Source organism: Zootoca vivipara, chromosome 1, assembly GCF_965207765.1.
Source record: "Zootoca vivipara chromosome 1, rZooViv2.hap1.1, whole genome shotgun sequence".
Classification (NCBI taxonomy): domain Eukaryota; kingdom Metazoa; phylum Chordata; class Lepidosauria; order Squamata; family Lacertidae; genus Zootoca; species Zootoca vivipara.
Window position 1 is genome coordinate 84,873,197 of NC_142582.1, and position 25,120 is coordinate 84,898,316.

General features: G+C 46.5%; 1 protein-coding gene across 12 annotated transcripts in view; it reads left to right on the forward strand.

The window, feature by feature from the left end:
- Nucleotides 1–23,188, forward strand: part of LARGE2 (LARGE xylosyl- and glucuronyltransferase 2) — a 50,953-nt gene extending 27,765 nt beyond the window's left edge. For 7 of the 12 annotated variants that reach the window (XM_035115600.3, XM_060274590.2, XM_088669246.1 and 4 more), the window contains exons 2-15: nucleotides 8,133–8,290; nucleotides 9,671–9,930; nucleotides 11,003–11,085; nucleotides 11,423–11,546; nucleotides 13,707–13,878; nucleotides 14,301–14,405; nucleotides 16,396–16,508; nucleotides 16,700–16,825; nucleotides 17,073–17,219; nucleotides 17,787–17,950; nucleotides 18,890–19,168; nucleotides 19,360–19,506; nucleotides 20,219–20,414; nucleotides 20,537–23,188. In XM_035115600.3, coding sequence (XP_034971491.2) covers nucleotides 8,173–8,290; nucleotides 9,671–9,930; nucleotides 11,003–11,085; nucleotides 11,423–11,546; nucleotides 13,707–13,878; nucleotides 14,301–14,405; nucleotides 16,396–16,508; nucleotides 16,700–16,825; nucleotides 17,073–17,219; nucleotides 17,787–17,950; nucleotides 18,890–19,168; nucleotides 19,360–19,506; nucleotides 20,219–20,414; nucleotides 20,537–20,734 — 2,232 coding nt within the window. In that variant the 5' untranslated portion in view covers nucleotides 8,133–8,172 and the 3' untranslated portion in view covers nucleotides 20,735–23,188. Of the gene's footprint in view, nucleotides 1–154; nucleotides 242–8,132; nucleotides 8,291–9,670; nucleotides 9,931–11,002; nucleotides 11,086–11,422; nucleotides 11,547–13,706; nucleotides 13,879–14,300; nucleotides 14,406–16,395; nucleotides 16,509–16,699; nucleotides 16,826–17,072; nucleotides 17,220–17,786; nucleotides 17,951–18,889; nucleotides 19,169–19,359; nucleotides 19,507–20,218; nucleotides 20,415–20,536 lie in introns of those variants that run through there. The other 5 variants (XM_088669296.1, XM_088669288.1, XM_088669281.1 and 2 more) reach the window with 2 other exon arrangements.
- Nucleotides 23,189–25,120: the final 1,932 nt, after the last annotated feature.

The following is a 25,120-nucleotide window of genomic DNA, read 5'->3' on the forward strand; positions in this document are numbered from 1 at the left end:
CTCTCTCTCTCCCCCCCCCCAGCATCCAATGAAAGTGCGCTCGCTATTGAGCTGGTTTCCAGGACCCTTGAAACTTCCTTAATCTCTCTAGTATGAAACCGCCCCAGCTGCATTCGTTTCCCCGACTTGTTGTTCCTCTTTCCTAGCAGCTATGTTTACTGGCCCGTGAAGGGCACGTCGCTCCCGCGCGGTTCTGGCGACCCGCTCACTCACAAGCCACTACGGAAGGTGGGCCGCGCAGGTTAGGTCTTCGCTCTTTTCCTAAACCCATTTTGTGAATGAGTGAGTTTGTGTGGCGGGTTTCTCGAACAGGACTGAACAAAAAAGGGACCCACCAGTAGAGCTGTACACCTCCAGGAAACCTCTTAATGTTTGGTTACCTCAAAGAGACCGACTTCTAACTCCTCCTCTCGCTCCCTTTCTCATTCAAGCTGATCGGAAGAACTTTGTAACTTCGTTGCTGCTTGACGTTGCTTGCCTCTTCCCAACCTCAACCCCCCTCCCCCTTGTGTCACATCTTTTAGATTAGAACGGGAAGGGGTTGCCTACCTTGTTATTGGTAACATCTAAGACGCTGTTTCCACTCAATAGCTAGGTAACGTGCTTTTAATAAATAAAACTTGATATTGGGACGTGTGTGCATAGCAGTGAAGGGTGGTTCATGGAAGACTGGGCATTGGTGCCTCTGTTCAGGGTGCCCACATTAATCGGCACTGCTTCTGTGCAGCATCAACCTGAGCTGGTGGTTCAAATGATTGAATGGTTACATGCAAAGTGTGTGATCTGCTACTGATCTACTATAGCCTTTCCTAAGAATTAGGAACATCCTCCAGTCGTCTTCATAATTAGCCAGTTTTCTATGATCCTGTAGCTGTTTGGTGTAAGGCAGTGTCTCCTAGAACAGGGGTCGGTCCTCGAACTTTCCAACTCTAAAGCCCACGTGAGACCGCTGAAAATTACGGAGGCCCACCAGCTACAAAATGGTGGTGCGGGGGCAGAACCAGTCACGAAATGGTGCCAGGTGGAGCAGAGTTTGCCATAATCCGCTGGCAATTACTGGCATCATTTTCTACTGAGGTCTAAGCCATATTTGGAAGGAAGCTTTTTCCTTGTGGCAGAGATGTCCCATCACTTCGCTTTTCTCAAGCTAAGTAGAAACATTTGTTCTGGAAGTATTGTGATGCCCTCCCCATTTGCTGATGAAAGCTTTTTCTTTTGTTTTCCTTTCCTCTACATGCCTCTCAAATGAAGATAGGGGTGTGCGTCTGTGTCTGTGTCTTCTGTAATTTCTTCTCTTATTTTCCTTGTACCTTATTTCCTTCCCGCAAACTATCACTTTCTTTCATCCCTCTTCCTCTAGGCCGCGATCTGCACAGCCCGTGAGTCTTCTCCTGACACTTAGAGATATTTCTATTGCATCTAGCTGGCACAGTGGTTTTATTGGAAAGATCAAGAAAGCAGGGTTTCAGCAGTTGGTGTGCCCTCCAGCAATGATGATGTCAGCAGGAGAAGGGATTATGAAACTGGGTGTCATGCTGGCACTTGCTGCTTCCTAGAGCTTCTACCCCAGCTCAGTGCACCTGACCTATATCCAGGCAGCCTCACTTAAAAGGCTCCTCAAAGTTGCTTGTCTTGTTTCTAGGATATGTGAGGATTTGGGGGCCTCTGCATCTGGGCACTGCAGGGGTCCACCATAGGAAAGGGTTGCAGTTGTGGCGCAGTGAATCAATCCCCTGCTGTGTGATGGGCTTCATTATTTGTTTGAACAGCAGCGCTGCATGTCTCTTTCATTGAGCAATCCTTACAAATGGTATGGAGAGCAGTTCCTTTGCCTACAGACCTTACACACCTTCTCTCCCCTCCTCCAACTCTAAAGACTCATCAAAAGTTCTGTGCATCAATAGGCACAAGGGCTCTGAATGGATGACTGGCTAGTAATCCAGGCTTTTTTTTTTTTTTAGTCCTATGACTAAAGAAAAGTTCCAGCACACAACCTCCAGCTGTCGTTATGCAAATCTCAGGCATGGAGTCATTATTCTGTCACTTGCCCAGAAGCTATATAAGTACGTTTCAGTTTGAATACTTTCAGTTTAAGTCTGGATTAATCCACTTTCCATTACTTTCAATGGGAAAGTTCGCTTCAGGTTAAGTACGCTTCAGGTTAAGTACAGACGTTTGGAACCAATTGTGTACTTAAACCGAGGTACCACTGTAGATTAATATTAGCACACAAGTGGCTTTATGGCCTTTTTGCAACTCCTTTTCCTAAATGTTTACATGAGCATTTGCCTTCCTTTTGCGGACAAGTGTTATAAATAAAAAGAACATGAATCTGCACTGTGTTCAGCAAAGTGAGTGGATGCATGTACCAGTAATGTTCATCTGATGTGCACACTAATAGGTTTCTTAAGTAAGGCAGCCCTTTTGCGGAGATTCCACTGTATGGGGGTGGAAAGACAATATGTGAATGCTTTTCGCTGTTCTTATCTAGGATTTTAGGTTGTGGGGCAGCGATCAAGCTATGGGGCATTGCCTTTCTCCTGGAACAAAGTTATGGGATTAGAACCTGACAGAGGGGCCTCGCCAACATGTCCATACACATCCTGGGAATCTGGCATTTTGGATACCTAAACACTAACAATATGCATCTCCCGGCAGTGAGAGATTAAGCTTTGTAGCATGAAGGAGAGGTGTGGGAGGCCCTTCTCATTTGCCTTGGAATCCACAGCTTACTGGGCAAACTAATGAGGCTGCAAAAGTTCAACCTGATCCCTTCGAGTTCGCAGCCTGAATAAAATTGGGAGTTATTCACACACATTGCATTCCTTCAGCTTGTCGCATAACTCCCCTTGCTTTAGCATAGTTATCACTGATAGTATGTGGATGTGTTTACACAGTCAAATACCACTGGAAAGCTCACTTGCAGGCAGAATCTCAACTGTTATTTTATTAAAGGCAACCCCCCTTTTTTTCCCAAGAGAGACACCCTTCCCCACCAAGAGTCACCCAATTTATAATTAAGTGCTCTTACCTTTCTAAAAACCTCTTTTAGAACTTTGGAACTGAAGTCAGCCCCATCCCAAGAGTTGGGGGCAGGTCACAGTTTTGTACAGTGCAGCTTAGAAGCAGGGTTCCTGTCTCCAAAGTCCTTGCCATGGAAGTCACATAGTCCCTAGGATATGGCCCCCAGGCACCGCATGAGACCACCACTTGGCTGAAGCTAAACAGGTCTGGCTCTGGGCAGTGCCTGGACGGAAGAAAGGTGGGATATAAATGTAATAAAATAAAATAAAAAAGAGCAACAAAGCAGGGAGAATGCAGGGCAAGATGGGAGTGATTGGGTTTTAAACTCAACCTTAGAATGGTGGTTTGTATTGTAAACTTCCTATATTCAGGGCTTTCACATCACTACAGATGTACGTTACAGCAAAAGATGATCTGTGATGGGAAATCCTGTCTCTTTCTTGATCATCTTGCTGAGGAGCCCTTTTCAAGGAAGCCCAGGCTTTTCCAGATCACAGTATGAATGCAGCTGCCTTTGATATGGCCACCTTGTTCCGAGAGGCTGCTGCTAATGAGGGCTATGCAGCATGGGTGGTGTGGCTTATAACTCTACCCTGTGGGGGAACTGAAGTGTTAGGAAATCATAACCTGGTCCACAAACCCAGTTGCACGTCTTGTATAATAGAAAATAAACCTTACAGTTCTGTTCAAATAGAGCCCTTCAAAGAATATGCACCACAATAGGCTGTGGGAATCATTGTTTGTGAATATGGTAGTCTCCAATCATGCACCCTCTTTTCTGCTCTCCGCATATCACCCCAAGGCTTATGTCCTTTACAACAAAATCTGGGCTCCCCCACCCACCCTTTGAAGCAATGCTGGGTAACAGATCTGTGATGCTTGGAGTTGGTTCTGTAAAAGTTTTAAGGAGGTAAACACACAGCAATGCCTTCTCCCCTTAATGCACTGATTATAGCAGGTGCTTTCCCTGTTCCTTTGCAAAATAAATGAACAAATACTTGCATATATGCAAGTAAGAAATGAAACCCATGAGAGACTGTCTGGTCTGGGGTAGGGTTTTTTGTTTGTTTGTTTTAGACACACGATGTTAATGGGAAGGTACAGCTGTTGATGCCTTTGCACTCCGGTGAGCAGGGAAATGAGGAAGATCAGGGAACAGTCATGAATGCGTTTTCCACTTGGTTTAGCCAGTGACCCTTCAACCTAAATGGAGCCTCTGTCTGGTTGGTAATTGCCTCATGGGTCTCTGAGGAATGCAGCAGGCTCGTTGGAGACTGGAGGGTTTAAGGATTAGCTTTGTGAACAGCAGGATGCTAAGCTAGAAAAAAAATCACATGAGAAACTCTTGCTTTCCTTTAATGCTTGCCAGTCACTGTAGAATGAGACTGGATTCAGCCACTTATGGGCATGGGGAAAGATGCCTCCAAGTCTAGATAATGGGATTTCTATGTTACTGTTCTTTTTGGAGATTTCTGACAGCTCTGTACATGTACCCATTCTCTGATGACTGAAAACTACTAATTCTACAGCGTTTACCCATTTAAATCCAGGGAGTCTTCTCTTCTCATGAGGTGGCCAAAGTATTGGAGCCTCAGCTTCAGGATCTGTCTTTCCAGTGAGCACTCAGGGCTGATTTCCTTCAGAATGGATAGGTTTGATCTTCTTGCAGTCCATGGGACTCTCAAGAGTCTCCTCCAGCACCATAATTCAAAAGCATCAATTCTTCGGCGATCAACCTTCTTTATGGTCCAGCTCTCACTTCCATACAGCACTAGCTGAAACTATACGGACCTTTGTTGGCAAGGTGATGTCTCTGCTTTTTAAGATGCTGTCTAGGTTTGTCATTGCTTTTCTCCCAAGAAGCAGGCGTCTTTTAACTACCCAAAGCCAAATCTAGGTTCATTAATGAGATAGTGAAGTGTAAGGTCTGTGTGTGTGTAAATAAAAATAAGCAAAAGCTAGGTACACATTAGCCAAATGAATGGCACACCAACATTGCCCCCAAGTGCTATTCCCTTAACTCACAGTCCCACTTGTTTTAAAGGTTCATAGATTTAAAATTGGTCCCTGTTGGCCAGCTAAATTTTTCCGATGCTCTGCCAATTAAAAGGTGCAGCCCAAGACTGCAGCATCTGTTCATCGTCTGATGGTTTTTACTGATGGGCCCACTTAACGTGAGATCTGCAAGACAGCTTTGCCAGGGACTATATCAGATCAGGGCTGCCCTAAGAGATGTTGGTGCCTGGGGGCCAAAGGCCCAAATTCCATGGGTAAAGATGGGGAACCAGCACCCAGGATGTTTTCTTTCACACGCTCCATTGATATGGAGCTCATTTCAGTGAGGCTTATGCAGGAGAGAATTAGTTGTGCCTCTTGGGTTAAAACTGTCTGTCTCCCATTCCTTAATGGAAGGGTAACTAACCCTGTTCTTCCAGCTGTTGCTGGACTACACCTCCCCATCTTACTAGTGGCCATTTGAGCTGGGACTGATGGGAATTGAACATCATCTGGAGGGCCACAGGTTACCTGTTTTTCCTCTTCCATTAAAATATTATTTATTTAGATATTTATATCCTGCTGCTTTTCAGTATGGCTTACAGGCACCCCCAAACTTCGGCCCTCCAGATGTTTTGGACTACAACCCCCATCATCCCTGACCACTGGTCCTGTTAGCTAGGGATCATGAGAGTTGTAGGCCAAAACATCTGGAGGGCCGCAGTTTGGGGATGCCTGGCTTACATGGTCGAGGAAAAATAATAAAAAAGAGCATATACATATTAGCAACAAAAATAAGTGAAAGCAGTATAAAATCACATGGCAGAGATGAAACATAGCTTTGAAGCTAAAAGGCCCTGCTTGCTTTGTGTGTCCCGCCTCCTTCAATCATTTCCTCTTGCCTTTCCCCATCTTGTTTGACATTCCGTTTATTCTGTTGGATTTTAATACATGTTCTGTTCGCTTTAGAAAACTTGAATGTGGTAGTAAATGGAAATAAGCTTAAATGTGGCTTCCATATAGCTGACTCTGCAGACTCCCAAATAGAACAGCCGAGGTATATACTCCACTTGCCTCTCACATCACTGAAGGGAGCTGCTGATTCTGGAACATTTGCAGTTGCATTGCCAGCATCAAAGGCTGTGTGTGTGTGTGTGAATGTGCATTTTCTGAAGCACCAAGGTGACAGGAAGTGGCATGAGCACTCTCAAACTGGGAACAGCACTGATATCGCTCCTGCCACCAGAACACCAAATTCTGTGTCAGCCGTGAGGTTCAGATGTCAGCAGCTCAGTTGTGCATCAGCACCCATCAGCACCCATGAAGTACAACCAACCTGGGGCACAGTGAAGACTGCAAGCCCGCCTGGTAGGGCGCACCTGAAGCATAAGCAACCTGGGGATTTTGCTTGTTGGTTTGTGGCAGTCCAGCCATTTATGCACCATCACTGTTGCCTTTCTCTCCGCTACTGATTCAGGCAGGAAGGCACAGAGCAACTTCTTTGCACTTTTGATTTTGAGTTCCTTTCTCTTGGTTTGCATCACAGTTCCGATAGCATCTCCACATTGCCGTTCTTCCGTGCTCTCATTTTGATGCTGCAGAGTAAAACTTTGGGCCCTATCTTTGAAAACAGGGTTTGAGCCATGCACACACTGACAAATCTGTGTTTCAACAGACCAGGGTTTAGTAGCGCAAGATTGCTCTGGTCAAGCTTAGTAGCGCAAGATTGCTCTGGTCAAGCTGTTAAATAGAAATGTAGGTATTAATTTTATCACTTCTGTAGCCCTTTTCAGCATAATAAAGTGCTTTGGAATCCTTGTCCCCACAATAATTCCGTGAATTGAGCTAGTTTGAGAGATAATGTTTTACCAAAGGCCACTCAGTGAGCTTCATGGCCGAGCAAGGCCATCTAACTTATCTCCAAACCAAACACTGTTTCCAATGACCTGCACTGGCTGTTGTTCATACTCTGGGCTGCAAGTTTCTCTTGGGAAGAAAGTATTGCTGAATTGCCTCTGCTGAACAAAGGAGTGCTGGGTTAAGTGGCAAGGGCTGTGAGTTTGGAGGACCTCTGATATCAGGGGCTTTTCTTGAAGATGTGCATGGCAATAGACAGCTGGTGAGTGTATGATACAGCCAGCTGTCTCTCCTCTATGGGGGTTAAGTCTTCTCTGTGTGCATTATTTTCAGCAACATATGTTAAAACAACAGACCTCCATGTTACCCTTTGCTGTGCGTCTTTAGAACTGGGTTCAGCTTGGGTGACTCAGGTGATTTTAAGGGGATCATATGCTGATTAGGGTGGAATGAAGCACACAGCTGAGAGTTCAAGGAGTTTTGTTTGGCAAGTTCCTACTGGGAAATTATCTACTGCTAAGCCAAGGGAGTTGAAAGAGTAGGGTCCTTTTTGCTTTTCCAAATCCTGGCTGGTGGGAATCAGAGAGGACTTATTGGCTTCCTCAGATGTGATCATCAGCTTGCTGTCAGTGCCCACAAATGCTATTAGAAGTCCTGGTGACACCTATTGCAGTTCCAGCATGTTTCAAGACACCCTTGGCCATTTTGGAGAATGAATGAGGCCCCCGCTACTGGGGAGGCTTCATGGGAGAGGAGGATGTGGCTGTTGACCTCAAGTCAGGAGACTGTGCTGGTGCAAAATGCATAGGCTGTGGACTCTCATCAGAACAAAGCCCATTTCACCCAAACTTCTCCACCCCCATCGTTCTGTCTGGACACTGAGGTCCAGCGCCGAGGGCCTTCTGGCGGTTCCCTCGCTACGAGAAGCCAAGTTACAGGGAACCAGGCAGAGGGCCTTCTCGGTAGTGGCACCCACCCTGTGGAATGCCCTCCCACTAGAGGTCAAAGAGAACAACAATTACCAGACCTTTAGAAGGCATCTCAAGGCAGCCCTGTTTAGGGAAGCTTTTAATGTTTGATGGATTTTATTATTTTATTATTTTATTATTATTAACTTGGGGGCAAATGTTTCAGCTGCTTACTGCTGCTGTTGCTGGTTCTGGAAAGCCAAGTCTAGCAAAGTCCTCATTTTCCATTTTGAGGATCAATTCCGCCGGTTAACATTTTTGGTTCACTCTTTTGTTCTTCTCTTGCAGGGTGTAGGATGCTGGCTCCGGTGCGGCTAAGCCTGCCCACATGACCTTTGCCACCATCATGCTGTGCCCCTGGCGTGGGAAGCTGAAGCTGCTGCTTGCCACAGTGACCCTGGTCTTCCTCATCTCATGGCTCTACCTCTTTATGGGTAATCTGGAGTGTGAGTGAGGGCAAGGATGGCCTATGGACAACCGAAGGGTGGTGGTGTGATGAAAGCATGTGCCACAGATTTGCCCTGTGGCAGCTGTACATGTGGGTGGGAGTTGGGACTCCAGAGCGGAATTGCAGGTATACTGCCAACTCCCTTTGGGCAAAGGGTGGCCTCTGTTTCCTCCTGCGTAATAGGATTAGGAAAGCTTTCCTAGAATTGTAGAGTTGGAAGGAACCCCAAGGGTCATGTAGTCCAACTCCCTGCAATGCAGGAATTACAGCTAAAGAATCCCCGACAGACTGTTTTAAAAGCCTTCCATGAAAGAGAGTCCACCTCCTCCAGACATTAAGGTGACAAAAGAGTGGTTCCATTGCCTTGCTTGGATGCATGTGAATTTCTCATAGCCCAAACACATAGGAGCTGATCCCTCTCATATATGATGAAGAATGGGCCAGATTTCCAATTTCAGAAATTTAAAAACAGTAACCAAATAACATATTTAGTTCCCAGCTTCTCAGCATTCAAGGCAGCTTGTAAACCTTTGGATCTTCTACACTAGAACTTACCAACAGACCCTTTCCCCTTTGCACCTGATGGCCTCTCTCTGAAGAGGGCCAGTATTATGAGCAAGCCCTCCTTGGATCAATCCAGGCTGGTAATAATGTTCAGCTTGGGAATGCTGGGACTCCATCCGTCGTGTGGTTCTTCTCCCTGGCATTTGCCTTTATGGCAGTTAGAGAGTCTTCACTGGAGAGGGCTTGAGGGCGTTGCCTCCTTTCCCCTCCCTCGCTGATGTCAATGGCAGATCTCTCCAGAAAATACATTGCAGAGAGAACGAGAGCTGGGTTTTCAGAGTATTGTTATTGTTTTCTAAGGTTGCATTAACACAGTACTACTCTCTGGCCACAAAGTTATGAATGGAGAAGCTAGAGGCAGAGCTATGCCCCTTCCTGTTTTGCCACTCTCTTCTTTCTTGCCCATCTCATTCATGGTGTGGGGTGATAGTGTACATTAACTCTTGAGTGTTCAGATTCACATTCACCCTCTTGAGGAGCAGCATTCAGATTCATATTGAATAGTCTTAAATTGAGTCCATTTGACTGCAGAGAAATATAGCTGGTGAAATCAATATAATTGAATCTAAAAAGGGAAATTGTAGGACTATGCAAAGAGATAGGGGGAATATTTTATAGTGCTGGAACTTTGCAACCTCGTTATATGAATCCAGCAAACCTGCATAAAATATTTGTTCCTGCTCTCATCCTTCTTCCCACTTGTCCGTCTTGTTTCACTCAAGTATGTGCAAAAGGCTCAGTGACTATGTAGCCTCCTCCTCTCACCACTCCCCTATTTATGTTTTCTTTTTTTGGGGGGGGATCTCCTCTATAGATGGGTGCTCCTTCCTGCTCCCGCCTTGCTTTGGAGAACAGTCAAGCCGATACCTTAACCACGAGGCCTTGGTGTCCCAAGTACAGAAAGTGGAAGAGGAAAACCAGCTGTTGAGGCTACAACTCAGCCAGTCTCAGATGCAGGACGAGGCTGTGGATGGGACGGACAGCAGCCAGCAGGGAGCGCAGTTCATAGAAGACCAGGATGGAAGGGACAACCGCACCGGCTGCCTCAAGCAGAGAATGGTTCAGAAGTGCGAGGTAAAGGCGACGTCCCAACTGGCTGCCAAGGCACCTTGCAGGCAAATAGTTATGGCAGAACTGTGGAAGGTCACACAGCAAGAGGCGTGTTGTTATTCAGGCTCCTCAACCTGTTTCGTTCCCTAAGATGGGGGTAGCCAACATGGTGCCTTCCAGAGGTTTTGGACTACATATCCCATCATCCCCATTAGAATAGTTGGGAGTGGTGGGAGGTGTAGTTCTCAACCTCTGGAGGCTGTAACGTTGGCTGCCCTTGCCCTAAGATAATAGGTGTAGCCATATAATTCCCACTCTTGCCACTTCCTGCTGTAGGTACTGTGATACTTATTTCACAATGTAATGCTTTTATGAACCCTAAGATACGTGTTGGTATGATAATCCCCTGAGGGCAAGGAGGCAGTCCTCGCTTGCGCCTGGTTTCTATGTCCGTTTCTAACTCTGGTTGGTTTTGCATCAACGTTTTGCATTATCCATTTTGCTTTGGGAAAAGTTACCAAAAAGCACTGATGCTTTTGAATTATGGTGCTGGAGGAGACTCTTGAGAGTCCCATGGACTGCTAGAAGATCAAACCTATCCATTCTTAAGGAAATCAGCCCTGAGTGCTCCCTGGAAGGACAGATCGTGAAGCTGAGACTCCAATACTTTGGCCACCTCATGAGAAGAGAAGAATCCTTGGGAAAGACCCTGATGTTGGGAAAGATTGAGGGCACTAGGAGAAGGGGACGACAGAGGACAAGATGGTTGGACAGTGTTCTCGAAGCTACGAACATGAGTTTGACCAAACTGCGGGAGGCAGTGCAAGACAGGAGTGCCTGGCGTGCTATGGTCCATGGGATCACGAAGAGTCGGACACGACTAAACGACTAAACAACAACAACAACCACTCTGCTCACCCTTTTTACTGACTTGGGTGAAGGAAGAAAGGGCCCTGGCAGGACAGGTGGATTCTGCATGTATTGTGGGAAGCGGCTTCTAAAATCTCTACTTGGAGGGGAAGGGAGGGGAGAGGATCTCTTGCAGTGAATTGTGGTTGGGGGCCAGGCCTGATGGCATATTTGTGTTTCTGAACAGCTTCTCCATATTGCAATTGTCTGTGCTGGATACAATGCAAGTCGGGACGTCGTTACCCTGGTGAAATCCATCCTCTTCCACAGGTAACCTTGGAGGGGTGGGGAAGGCCGCTCTTCTTTTGAGCAGGTAGGCTTCTGAGTTTCCCAGGATTTGAACACAGGGTTAAAATAGGATGACTTTCTGTGATTTTGCTTCCAAGCTGCAGTTCTGGATGTGTTGGGGAAAGACAGAACAAGTGAAGACTAGTTAGGGTCCTCTGACCACATCCTGTTTCACTTAAATGCAGCTGCCAGGGTATATGGCACAGTAAGGCATCAGCTGCTGCGTGTGTGTGTGTGTGTGTGTAAAATGAGAGAGTTGGATGTATTTTGCATCTTGCTTTCAACTATTGCAAGCATTAACTGTTTCCTTCCTTGGCAGGAAGAACCCTCTTCACTTCCATCTCATCACTGACTCTGTGGCCCAAAAGATCCTGCAGATGTTGTTTGAGTCCTGGATGGTGCCCTCTGTTCATGTTAGCTTCTACAATGCTGCTGACCTGAAGGCAAGGGAGATCAAGCTGGGCGCGTTCTCTCTTTCTCCATTTGTTCCCTCTCCCTCTCTTCCCTTCCCTCTCCACACCCTCTTTCCATGAAGGGAGCAGCTCTCTAGGGAAGGCCCTGCCGTAGGAATGGCTTGCTTGGAGATGAGAGACGCAAACCCTTTCCATTGTTTTCTGTGCTCTCATTTGCTACTATTGTCATTTCGTTTGTAGAGTGGGAAGCACCTGTTTGACAGGATCTGAATGATTTAGAAATATATAAAGTTAAGCTGCATACCAGTTATTCAAGCAGGAATCTCTAAGTGGTTTACATATCTGGGGAGGTGGGAGAAGTGTGTTTGTGTGTGTGCATTTGTGTGTGTTCACGTAAACATAAAATACAAATTCCACATTAAAAACTAAACAATACTACTGCTACTAAAAGAATAATACTTTTTTAAATAACATAATTAAGAAACAATAAATGCAATATACATAAATAAACACATTTTTCCTTGGAATTGAGCCCCCTGAGGGATAGTGGCTGGATCCAAGCATGTGAATGGATCCAAAAGGTCATGAATCATTCTTAAAGTCACCTAGAACTTTGCAACAGAACAGCAGCCAAAATCTGCACTTGAAATGATTGCATGATGCACTTTCATGATTCTGATGTCCAAGAATGCTAATCTTTCAGCAAAGTGACAGAAGGGCAGAAAGATTAAGGCAGGAAGCCCTGAAGCAACACCTGGAGTTTTTCAAGGCCACAGAAATGTTCCTAATGAGCAGTGGGGACTGTGCCAGGCAGTCTGCTCTCGCTTTTGCCAAAACTTTATGTGCAAGTTGTTGCCCATAATAAAATAGGAAGGGATAGAAACATAATTTATTTGTGTTTGAAATTTGAAAGTAGCCGGATTCCAGGAGTATGCAGTCGTACTCTTTGATTTCGTTGTTTTGGGATTAAAGCTCTTAGATTTTACATAATGGAGTTGCCTTATTTATTCTGCTGTGAATCAGAAAGTCACTCTCTATTGTTTCTGGCTGAATTGGATGAAGGAAGGTGAAATTACATCTGGGGCGGGAGAACATGCATTTTCCTGCCACGTCTAAGACATTTGGCAGTGCCCAGGTATATGTTTGGCACCCAAAACTATCTAGACAGGTAAGGTTCACCCAGCCAAGCTTAGTGCAATGATCCACACTCCATATTTTTTTCACATTTCTGACCCTTGAGAAAACAGGAAAGTGGATTGTGGTTGAACAGACCATGTGCTTTCACTGAAGATGGGGTGGGACTTTTTAGTGGGGGGGTCTCTTACACAGGGGCCATGAAATCTAGAGCAGAATTGGGAGTCCATAGATGCCTTTGAAGTCTTGCCACACTATGTTGTTGTTTAGTCGTTTAGTCGTGTCCGACTCTTCGTGACCCCATGGACCAGAGCACGCCAGGCACTCCTGTCTTCCACTGCCTCCCGCAGTTTGGTCAAACTCATGTTCGTAGCTTCGAGAACACTGTCCAACCATCTCATCCTCTGACTTCCCCTTCTCCTTGTGCCCCCCATCTTTCCCAACATCAGGGTCTTTTCCAGGGAGTCTTCTCTTCTCATGAGGTGGCCAAAGTATTGGAGCCTCAGCTTCAGGATCTATTATTTAAATTTCTATACCACCCTTCTTCCAAAGATCCACAGGGCGGTTTACAATATAAAAATACAAAAATATCAGTAGAATAGCCCATTAGGAAGTATTATTAATGACCAGGGTGATGAAGTTCGCTAGTCCCCAGATACCTTCTTGCAGACTTGCAGGCCTGTTTCACAGGTATGGCAAGGGACATGGAGACTGCTTGGAATTGCATTTGCATGGAGGCTTCCATTTGTGTGCGAGCTTTGTGCCTCGACTCCGCTGCCCTCCAAAACAGGAGTGCCATGTGGAAGCACCATCTTTGGAGTTGAAAGCATTCCCACAACACTTTATTTGTTTGAAGTGCTTCTAAATCTCACCAAAGACATACAGACTATGTAGTTTAGTGTCATGGTCTCATTTTCAGTACTGTCTCATTGCTCAAACCATAGAAACAAGCAATTTTAGGCTTCTTGGCTATAGACCAGACATGTGATGCGGATGCTGGCCTGCCTGTTCTCCTTTTCTGAAATGTCCCCCCCCCTTTTTATTTTATTTTTGCAGCCGGACATCTCTTGGATCCCCAACAAGCACTACTCTGGAATCTATGGGCTGATGAAATTGACGCTCACAAAGGCTCTCCCCTCTGATCTCTCCAAGGTCATTGTCCTGGACACAGACATCACCTTTGCCACTGACATTGCTGAACTGTGGGCCATCTTTGGGAAGTTCTCGGGTAAGTGATGACCACTGGGGGAATGGGGATCCTTTAGACCAGGAACAGAGAACCTGTGACCCTCCAAGATGCTTTGAGGACTCCAACTCTCTCATCAGCCCCAGTCAGCATGACAGATGCTCAAGGATAATGAGAGTTATAGTCCAGCAACATTTTAGAGGGCCACAAGTTCCCTGCTCCGGGCCTTTGACCATCTATGAGCGCCTCTCCAGAGGCAATGGCTCATGGTATAGGACAGCTCTGGTGGCCCCAGATACTGAATGGGTTTCTTTCCTTACTCTGTGGTCTTTCCATTTACTCTGTTCCTTTGAAAATTATACAGCAGGGATGATCCTTAGGGAGTGAGTTCCAGAGTACTGATCTTGTTGACAAGCAAAGTCTGTTAGCTGCTTTTGGCCTCATTTTCTTATCTCTTAATCCAGACAAACAGGTGATTGGGCTGGTGGAAAACCAAAGTGACTGGTACCTAGGGAATCTCTGGAAGAACCATAAACCATGGCCAGCACTGGGACGTGGCTTCAACACAGGTGAGCTCCGGAGGGCTGTAGGAACATGACAGCATGAAGTTTGGGCAGTCCTCTGTTCCCATGGCTTTAGTACTGGGTTTGTATGTGGCGATATCCAGGTTCAGATATCCTGGTTCAACTGTGAAGTTGACTAGGTGGTCTTGAGCAAATCCCACTGAGCACAAGGAAAACTAGTCCTATGAGGAAAGAAGAGGTAGCTTCCTTTCTACATCCATGGCAGATTTGGAGTTTTGAGCGAATGCTGTGGGTGCCACCCCATCTGATCATTTCTTACTCTCCTCCCCAGATCAGCACCCCTACCTTCTGAGAGGCGGAGTGCGCACACACTCTGGCTTCCCATGGAATCTAGGTGAAAGCTGGATCCTATAAAGTACCATATTTTTCGGACCATAACACACACTTTCCCCCTCCTAAAACGGAAGGGAAAAAGTTGTGTGTTATGGAGCGAAGGCAGCCGATTTCCCGCTGCCCGCTCCTCCTTGGCAGTTGCTGTCTGCAGAGGGGAAGGGGAGAAGTGGATAGCCCCAAAAGCGGCGCTTTCCCGCTGCCCGCTCCTTTCCCTTCACTGTTGCTGTTGGCAAAGGGGAAGGGGGAGGAGCAGACAGTGCACAAAGTGGCGCTTTCCCGCTGCCCGCTCCTCCCCCTTCGCCGTTGCTGTCAAACAAAAGAGGTTTAAAGACTGTCTCAAGGCAAATCTTAAAAAATGTAGTATAAACACTGACAACTGGGAAACACTGGCCTGTGAGTGCTCCAGTTGGAGAACAGCCTTTACCAAAACTGTCGTGGGCTTTGAAGACACTTGAACTCATGATGCAAGGGAGAAACGTGCTAAGAGGAAGGCACGCTTGGAAAATCACCACTGTGATCAACTCCCACCCGGAAACCAATGTCCCCACTGTGGAAGGACGTGTGGATCCAGAATTGGCCTCCACAGTCACTTACGGGCTCATTGTTAAAACCGTGTTTATGGAAGACAATCTTACTCGGCTACGAGTGATTGCCAAAGAAGAAGAAAGAAGAAAGTAAAAGTATCACATGGATTAAAAGGACTGGTTTGCAGAGCCTGAAGAAAAGACAGAGAGCAGCAGGACAGTACGCTTCAAATGTCCAAAGGCTGTCCCATGGAAGAGTGCATAGACTTGTTCTCTGCTGCCTCAAGGGGCAGAACTAGCTCCACTGGGATTGGATTACAGAAGCTGAACATTAGGAAAACCTAAGAATAGAAAGAGTTCAGTAATGAGACCAGTTAATGGGAGCAGGATGGATGGCTGTCTCTTAGGTATTCTCTCTCTGGATTTTCTGCATTGAGCAGGTGCTTGGACCAGGTGGCCTCCAAGTCTACCGTTAGCAGTTTTTGCAGGGCATGCTTATGCTGGTTTTATGCCAGCGTTGATTGTCATTGCCCCCCCCCCACAAATCTTTGAGTTGTAGTTCAGTGAAGTTGTAAACTATTCTACTGCTGGTATTTCAGAGCGTGAGTAACCAGCGATGGAGCTGGGTCAAATGGCGTGACAGGCACACCAGCTCCTCTCGACATGACTCCAGAAACAAGCTTTCTATCATGGATAGCCACTTGGCAGGTCTCTAGGATATCTTGGCACCACCTGGTGGTTGTCCAGGGAACTGTTTCTCCATGCAAGGTAGGCACCCCTAGTGGGGAGGCAGGAAAGAGTTCATGGCTGCTGCTGCAATAGGAAAAGACACGTTCTCCATGCTTGAGGCTTGGTTGTCAACACTGAAGAGCAGCCGCTCCTCCTGTTGCAAAGATTTTAAAAGAGCATTTTTATTGATTAAGATGTTTGCAAACTCTATTTCACCAAAGGGATCTTAAGAACACAAGGAGGTTTCCTGGGGACCCAGGAAAACAGAGCCATCTTCCACTTCTAAAAAGATGCACATTGTGGAAGTGCATTGTTAAGAGTTGAGCTGAGGGATGCCCTGGTTGCTTCTGTCCAATCCTAGTGGTGCTCATGGTTTCCTCTTCTCCTAGGAGTGATCCTCTTGCTGCTGGAGCGCCTACGTCGAATCGGCTGGGAGCAGATGTGGCGCCTGACAGCCGAGCGGGAGCTCATGAGCATGCTGTCCACCTCGCTGGCCGACCAGGCAAGTGCTCTGAGCTCTGCATGCCTCCAGCCTGGCCCCTGGACACACCTTTTGTCTCCTGCAGACATCATGGGTTGTAGCAGGATAAAGACCTATTTATTTCTTCCTTGCTTAGCTTCACACTTGGTTTTACTCTGGGCCTTTCTCCTCTTCCAGAGTGCCCAGTGTGCAAACTGCAATCTCTCTTTTAGGACATTTTTAATGCAGTGATCAAACAGAGCCCAACGCTGGTATACCAACTCCCTTGCTTCTGGAACGTGCAGCTCTCTGACCACACCCGCGCAGAGCAGTGCTACACAGAGGTGTCTGATCTTAAGGTGGGCATTTCCTCCCTGACTGGAGGTATCTCAGCCACTCTGTCTCCGAGGGAAGGAGGGAGGGAGGGAAGGCGTGTGTGCATGGTCCGGCCCACCACAAGTTCTGAGGGACAGTGAACCGGCCTCACACAGAAAAAGTTTGCTGACCCCTGGTCTAGAACAATGTTAGTTCTGCAGGGGCTTGACTGAAGATGTGGAGTGGATTGGCACCTGTAACAAGCCTTATGTTTTAGCTATCTGTTCTCAGGTGATCCACTGGAACTCTCCCAAGAAGCTGCGGGTGAAGAATAAGCACGTGGAGTTCTTTCGGAACCTCTACTTGACCTTCCTGGAGTATGATGGCAACCTGCTGCGCAGGGAGCTTTTTGGCTGCGCCAGCCTCCCCAGTGGCCAGGTGGGAGCCTAATTTTCTATCCTTCTCCCTTCTCCTCATGCCTGAAATGGAAAATCCCTCCAGACTTCCCATTTATTTAGCTGCTCTCTTAAATGGAGCTCAAAAAAACTACGTGCATGCCTTACTATGCAACCTGGCCTCTTTAAAATCCTGGTTGTCTCGGGCTCCTTTTCTAAGCGAGGCGTCTTCATTCCAGCTCAGTTACCCCATGATGGTGATTTTTAGTCCTTGTTCTACTTGCACCCATGATATTTTGCTTGGGTTTCATTGTTCTCTTCTAGTTTTTATTCCTAATTAAATGTAATGGCAAACCTAAAGAAATCGGGCACGTTTTCACCACATTCAGAACAACACACTCGCATAATTTCAGTTAGGATTAGTGGACTGATGAGGTTATGTTCTGCTTAGTACAAAACTCAAGACCCTCCCCACTCTCCCAGTAGTATCTCAGGCTCTAGAAACCCCGTCTTTTAAAGCTGCATTGTGGCTGTGCTTCACTCTAGGTCAACTTGCCAACTTAGCCTTACCTCTCTCTCCTTGTCCTCTCACCCCCTGCATAAACTTTAGCTCCAGCAGGCCCTAGAGGAGCTGGATGAAGACGATCCTTGCTATGATTTTCGGAGGCAGAGCCTTATTCAGCACCGGGTGCATCTCTTCTTCCTGCAGTATGATTTCCCGATCTTGGCTGATGCAATTGATGTCACTCTTGTAGCTCAGCTCTCCATGGACAGGTACCAGATGGGAAAGGAAGAGGGGGAGATGTTGTGCCTTCCAGCATAAATTCTTCTGCTTGGGAGCCAAACGTCCAGCCAGCTTATGGCTCTTTTATATGAATTTATTGGTCCAGGAGGCCTCTGTGCCCAAGCTGAGTTAATCAAACTGGAAATCCCTATGGCAATATTCTTACTGCCCAGCTGCGAGGGTGACAGTCCTTTCCAGAGAATTCTGCTTTTATCTATTTTTTAGAATGTGTTTCTATCACCCAGAGTTGCTGGGAAATATTTAGCAAAATATTGAATACTAGAATAGAAGAAATATGGCAGTTTTCTATGTGGTGGAAGGAAGAATCTTCAGGATTATGGTCTGAGATGGGGGCAGAATGGATAGAAGATTAAACCTATGAAAGGAACAAAAACTAGCTGCATGAGTCAGAAAATGGGTGCAATGGTGCAAGCCAGCCATTAAAAGAATGGTTCTGATGGTGGCAGAAGGATTGGACAATAGTTAGGAAGAGGAGCAACACAAAACCAATACGCCAATGTGCCCAGGTTTGTAAGGTTATATTTTAAGAAGCCAATGAATCATGTGCAAATGGTGACAGCTTCCAGGACATAGTGTAGACCAGGCATCCCCAAACTGCAGCCCTCCAGATGTTTTGGCCTACAACTCCCATGATCCCTAGCTAACAGGACCAGTGTTCGGGGAAGATGGGAATTGTAGTCCAAAACATCTGGAGGACTGAAGTTTGGGGGTGCCTGGTGTAGACATCCCCCTCTTTTACAATTATCAACAGAAGCTTGCACACACAAGAAACCAGGAAGGAAAAACTCACTGTTGGACTGGATGCAGATTCTCATGTTCCTTTAGGCCTGGGTGGCTTAGCCTTGTGGCTTTTTGTTGTTGCCAACTGAGGGTGTTTTGCACTCTTGACTTGTCCCATTGATTTGCAGGTTACAGATGCTGGAGGCCATATGCAAACACTGGACAGGTCCCATTAGTCTGGCGTTGTATATGTCAGATGCAGAGGCCCAGCAATTCCTGCGCTATGCCCAGGCCTCGGAAGTGCTGAGTAACCGCAGGAATGTTGCCTATCACATTGTGTACAAGGAAGGGCAGTTTTACCCGGTCAACTTCTTGCGCAATATAGCATTGAAGAATGCACAGACATCTTATGTTTTCCTGACGGACATTGACTTCCTGCCTATGTATGGCCTCTATGAGTATCTCAGGTGGGTGCTTTGCCCTTTCTCAGCCTGTGTAAAATGGTAGACACTTGCATACTGAGAGAGGATGGCTCCACCAGTATGTGTCGGTCCCATGCCAGCACTGAACATTTTTCATGGGGAAGGGATACAGGATGCTTAGACTCCTCCTTTTAGCAACAAACCAATAGCATTTTCCCCTCCCCTTTGTGCCTCAGGACCTCCATTTTGCAGCTCGAGCTGCCCAAAAAGAAGGCAGCCCTCATTGTGCCTGCATTTGAGACTCTGCATTACCGCCTCACCTTTCCCAAATCCAAAGCGGAGCTGCTCTCCATGCTGGACATGGGCTCCCTCTATACCTTCAGGTAAGTGTTGGGACAAAAAAAAGCCTCTTGCTAGCAGCTGAAATGTTGGCTCAACCAATTGGTGGACTGCCCTCTGAAACCAGATAACAGGCACGACCAGCCCTAGCACTTAACCCTTCTTAGTAGTGGCTTGCAGCCTAAGATTTGACTGTCCAGTTTTAACTGGCATATGTGCATTCATTCTTCCGTTGGGATGTAGGAGCACAATTTGCCCCCTTTATTTTCATTCCATGTTGTCCCCTATCCCTGCTTTGGAGCCCTGTGCTGAGCTTGGTATAAATATTTTAAATAGTCCCTTTCCTCATTTCCACGCCCCCCCCCAAAAAAACCCCATCTTCGTTGGATCCTATGATTCTTCTGCTTTTTCTCATGCCCTTTTTCTAAGTCCTGGGCTCATCCAGTTCCCAGCCACCTGTTAGGGCACAGCTGTGCACTCATAGAGGCATATTTGCACCATTCCCATTTTACAGATGGGGTGTTGAGACCAAGGTGACTTTGCCCTGGCCATGCTGTGGGTCTGTGGCAGAGCTAAGACATGAAGCCCGATCTCCCTCATCCAAGCCCAACTCTGCACTGCTGACTAAAGAGGTCAGAATGGCTCTAAGAGGCTGGCTACCCCAGCTAGTGTGGTGCAGTGGTTGGAGGGTCAGACTAGGAGACAAAGAGTCCTAGGTGCAGAATTTTCTCAGCTCCCTTGTGTATCTGTGTGCAGGTACCATGTGTGGCCTCAGGGCCATGCCCCAACGGACTATGCCAAGTGGCGGACAGCCACGGTGCCCTATCGCGTGGAGTGGCAGCTGCACTTTGAGCCTTACGTTGTAGTGAGGCGCGACTGCCCCCTGTACGACCAGAGAATTGTTGGTTTCGGCTGGAACAAGGTGTCTCACATCATGGAGCTTGACGCCCAGGTGAGTGTGCTGCTTAATGTCTCCCGCAAGGTTGGCTCTTTACGCGTTCCCAGAAATCCAGGGCTGGGGGAAGTGGCTTCCGAAGGAGCCGGCCTTTCCAGCAACTTCATGCCTTTTTGTAGGAGAATGAGCTGCTGGTCTTGCCCAATGCCTTCATGATCCATATGCCTCACGCACCCAGTTTCGACATCTCCAAGTTCCGCCTGAGCTCCACTTACCGTGACTGCCTGGAGACCCTGCGGGAGGAGTTCCACCAGGACCTGTCGCGCAAGTATGGTGCCGCTGCACTCAAATACCTCACTGCCGAGAGAAGCCTGTGAACGGCAAGATGCACACCAAAGGACAGTCTGTGCAAGGCAACTCATGCCCTGCAGAGGAGGGACAGCGGACCATGCTCATGTCCTGGAGCAGTTCAGACCTACAGCAGAGCCACCCTCCCAATGGTAGCCGGGTGCTACACACTTTGTCTAAGTTGTGGGTACAATTGCAGCCGGGTGGGGTGGGGCAGGTGGCATATCATTCAGGGCTATGGAGCCAATCAGAACAATGCTCCTAATCTAAACCAGGCACGTTACATACATTTGTGTACATGTGTTTCCAAATTGAGGGGGGAAGCATGGGAATGAAGAGGAGGGACAGTAATGAGGACAGACTAATAAGATAAGATAATCTTTATTGTCATTGCCCCCCTGCGGGAACAATGGAATTACTCGGCTACTCCATCCACTGGTGGCCTGACTCTAAGGCAACTTCCTCCGTTGCTGTTTTGAAGGTGGGACTTTCTCACCCCATGAGCCTGATGCCTTAATATTGCTACAGTCACCTGTTTCCTGTGGTAGAAAGGTAGACTGGATGTGGAAATTTGAGACTTCTACTAATGTGTTGTGTTCCTCTATCAATGTAGTAGCCCCATCTTATTTCCAGCTCTTTCATTTGTCCCCTCTAAGCCAAAACCGAAATACAACAATTATGACTAAATCATATAGTGAGCATCTAGAAAATCTTATGTGAGCTATTCCTATCCATGTGGCAAGAGGGACTGTATGCATATACAGGCAACCCAATTTGCGTTCCGGTTACGTTTCAGGGTACTTTGCATGTCAGTGGAGCATGCATAAGCCCACCCCGCCCTGTCACACCATCTTGCAGGTCCAAAACCAGTGTGTGTGTGCACAGTTGCATGTTCTTTGAACCCATGCAAAACAGGAGTTGCCTATACCCTGTCTTTTACAAATCTGCATAGCCTTCCTGCTAGTTATGGATCAGGGCTTTACTGATGGGGAAAGGATGATGTGGGACCTATTCTGAAAGAGTTTAAAGTGGGGAACCTGAGGCCCAGGGGCTGCATGTGACCCTGCTTATCTCTATGGGTGCAGCCCCAGGCCTGCTCTGCCCCCTGCTGCAGTGCTCATGCCTGGCTGGCATGTGTCCTTGAACTGTGAAAAGGCCTCTCTTCCTTTCCTTTTTATGATGTGTGTGTAGAGAAGCCCTGCACTGGAATAGATAATATTTTAGCACAGAGTTTCCCTACACACACAACTGCACAAGGCAGAAGAGTCACATTTTGCCTTTGGTGCTGTTTACCACCACCACCACCACATGGCTTCTGGGAAATTGCCCACCAAGAAATGTAGCTGCCAGGGGTGGTGGTAAGGAACCTTCTCTCCAACCTGCCTTGTGCCTACTTCATGGATAACTTTACTATCTAGAAAAAAGCCTAGTGTAAGAAAACCAGGTCCTTGTTACAGGGGCTATATAGTGCACATGCTTTGCTGTGAGTACATGGCTGAAACCAAGATCCCTTTAGTCCAAATGAACGTCTTTCCAACAGGGTTCAGTTGAGGGTTCTTGAAAATGTGTAAGCAGGGCATTTTGGAAAAAGCCCAAATCCTGCTTGCCTATTCTCCCCCAACCCCCACATCTAAAATGAAGGTGTAGTTCATCTCACCAGAGCTAAATAGAACCTCTTATCATGGCTACTACTCAGTAAATCTTGTTTAGCTTGATGTTGCACATCATTGCTAAACATACTTTCCCCCTCCCATGGAGGAACGCAAGTCTTGCCCTTCCTATATCTGCTGGAATATGGCCTTGACCAGCTGCTTTCCTGCGTAATATCAGCTCAAACTATGTGTTTGTATGATCAGGACCAAGGACTGCACAATTGGGCCTTGTGCAGGAGTCCATAATGGAAACGGATTGTCTTCAATCTAGATGCAGTTAAGTGTCACAGCTGATTACAGATTAAGTCTGTGCAACCATGGAAGTGGGCAAGTCATTGCATGCAGGCTGCCGTCCTGATAGCTGCTTGGTGAACCTGATGCTCGAAGGGACTAATTCCACTTCTTGGAGAAAGGAACACATGAGCATCTTGCTGTATCTGCACCTGGCGTAGGGTCTGTTAATGAATGCTGTAGCTGAATGTCTATGCTGGGAGCAGCTTCAGCCCGGCCATGGTCCACAATTTTCAAACACTGGAGCACAAGGATGAAGATGTAATGGGTAAACTCTTTCCTTGCTGTTTATATAATTTAAGGTGATTTCTCACAAGCTGGAAATGATTTGGATATCACAGATTTTCTGGTGGTTTCTCTCTTTGGTTCTGGAGTCTGGGTCTTCTGCTGCTGTACTCTGATTTTTCCTTTGATTTCCTGGAATTCAAGAGCTTCCAAAGTGCTGGGATTAGTTTTCCATCCCTCTAGGCAGGCTGATGTAGACGCTGAAACTGTCCCACACTGAGCACTGTACAGCATGGGCACAAGTATTCCTTTTTTTTTTAAAAAAAAAACCATTAAAGTTTTGAGGAAAATCCTTTTCAAGCTGCTGTGAGAGTTGTTGGGTTATTTTTATGTCCACATAGTGTTAATGCTTTCCTCATTTCTACTATTACAGGTGAGGGCAAGGTTGTTGCATTTTGCTGCTGGCAGATCTGAGTGATAAGGTGGACTGTGCTAGAAGCTAGTCACGAAAATTAGGAACAGGGGGGGAGAACAAACTAGAGAAACAATTCCTTCAGGGAACTCTTGGCTACAACCCACAAATCTGGCAGGGACAGGAAAGTATTCTGCATGGTATCCAACTTTCTTTTACTCAAAGTAGATCCACTGAAATTAGTGGGCCTTAGTCAAGTTAGCCATTATTTTCAACAGGTCTATTTATGAGTAAAACCTAGTTAGTTACCACCCACTTAGCCCAATCCATACAGGAAGCTATTCCCAGAAGTTGAAGCCCAACTTATAGGACCAAGCTGTCAGTGATTGCAGTAGACTTTGCCATGTTCAGGTCATTGGCAACTCTCCTTGCAGGTCCAGGGAGCTTTAATTTCTGTAAAAAGGGGAAACTGAAGCCCAGACTCTTTACCATTATAAAACATATTTTATTTTTTTACAGAAGAAGAAATAGTAAGTATAGGAGAGGTTCAGCTTTGAAGGCATGCTGTAAAGGTCCCCTACCTGCTTTTGTGGCTGATCAGCTGTGATATCATAGAACAGTTGCAAACCTTTAACTGCTCAGAAGAACAGCCTCAAAGTGTAGAATGAGGAGGGGTGGAGGGAAGCATAAGGTCAGTGCAGCTGGGAAAAGACCACATTGCATTGGAGGATTTTGAAAATGGGACAAAGGAGCTCAACATAGGATAGCAGAGCACTAAATGGACAAAAGGCTCTTGCCTATATTATAAGCATGTGATGGTGAAGAAAACTGTTGCAATGGGGCCCCAGGGAAAAAGGCCAAGTGAGGAGAATTGAAAGGAGGGGAGGGGAGAGAGGAGCTGAAATACAGTTCTGAGTGTTCTCTATTTCTATGGGGCATACACTAGAAATACAAGATAGAATTAGGCCTCGGGCTAGCCTTAGTTTCATTCAATTATGTATTCTTAGCTCCCTGGCAGTAACCCTGCCATGACTGGCAAGCAGCCGCCTTTCCAAATCCTGGAAGTGCCAGTATTGATCTGCCTGCAGTGTCTGTACCTTTAGGGTGTGGCACAACATACCTGTTTGCAGTTAAACCTTCAGCTTTCATGGCAGAAGCTGCATTTCTCTTCGTTTGCAGCTTCAGTGTGGACAAAGCAAAGGGGGATCAGCACACATGAACACAGCTGCATGATAAACAACTAGAGACAATAGATTTCATATTTTTATTTAGTAAAATGTTAAATAAATACAAATTGATCGTTTATTCTGGACCCCTTCTTTTTCTTCCCACCTTAATAGACTAAAATCTAGACACAATTGTACCAAACCCACAAGGGACTGGAAGGCTACAGAAAAGAAGGCAGCAAAGAGACTGCAAATCACTATGAGCACCAGGCTATTCAATTTCTTTAAAAAAAAGAAAAAGAAAAACTTAACAAAAAAGAAACCCACCTAACCAACAGAAGTCATGCATCCATATAACATTCACAGGGTGTTGATCTGTGAAAGCAATATTGTGCCCAGTTAACTTAAAGGTATGGGAACTCAGGATGGATGCAGAGGCAGCACGAGTGAGGTTGAGTTTATCTGGCACAAACATCAGGAGAAGAAGAGATGGGAGGATGCTGGCTATGTATGAATCAATATATCAGTGTACATGGGGAAGGAGGGTTTAGAAACCCACTGCCTTAAAAACAAAGGCTGTGAACTTCCTTTTAGCGTCATGGCCTCTTTCACAGACCGCTTATTTCAAAGAGTCCTTATTCCAGTTACTAGAAATATTCTGGCTTCAAC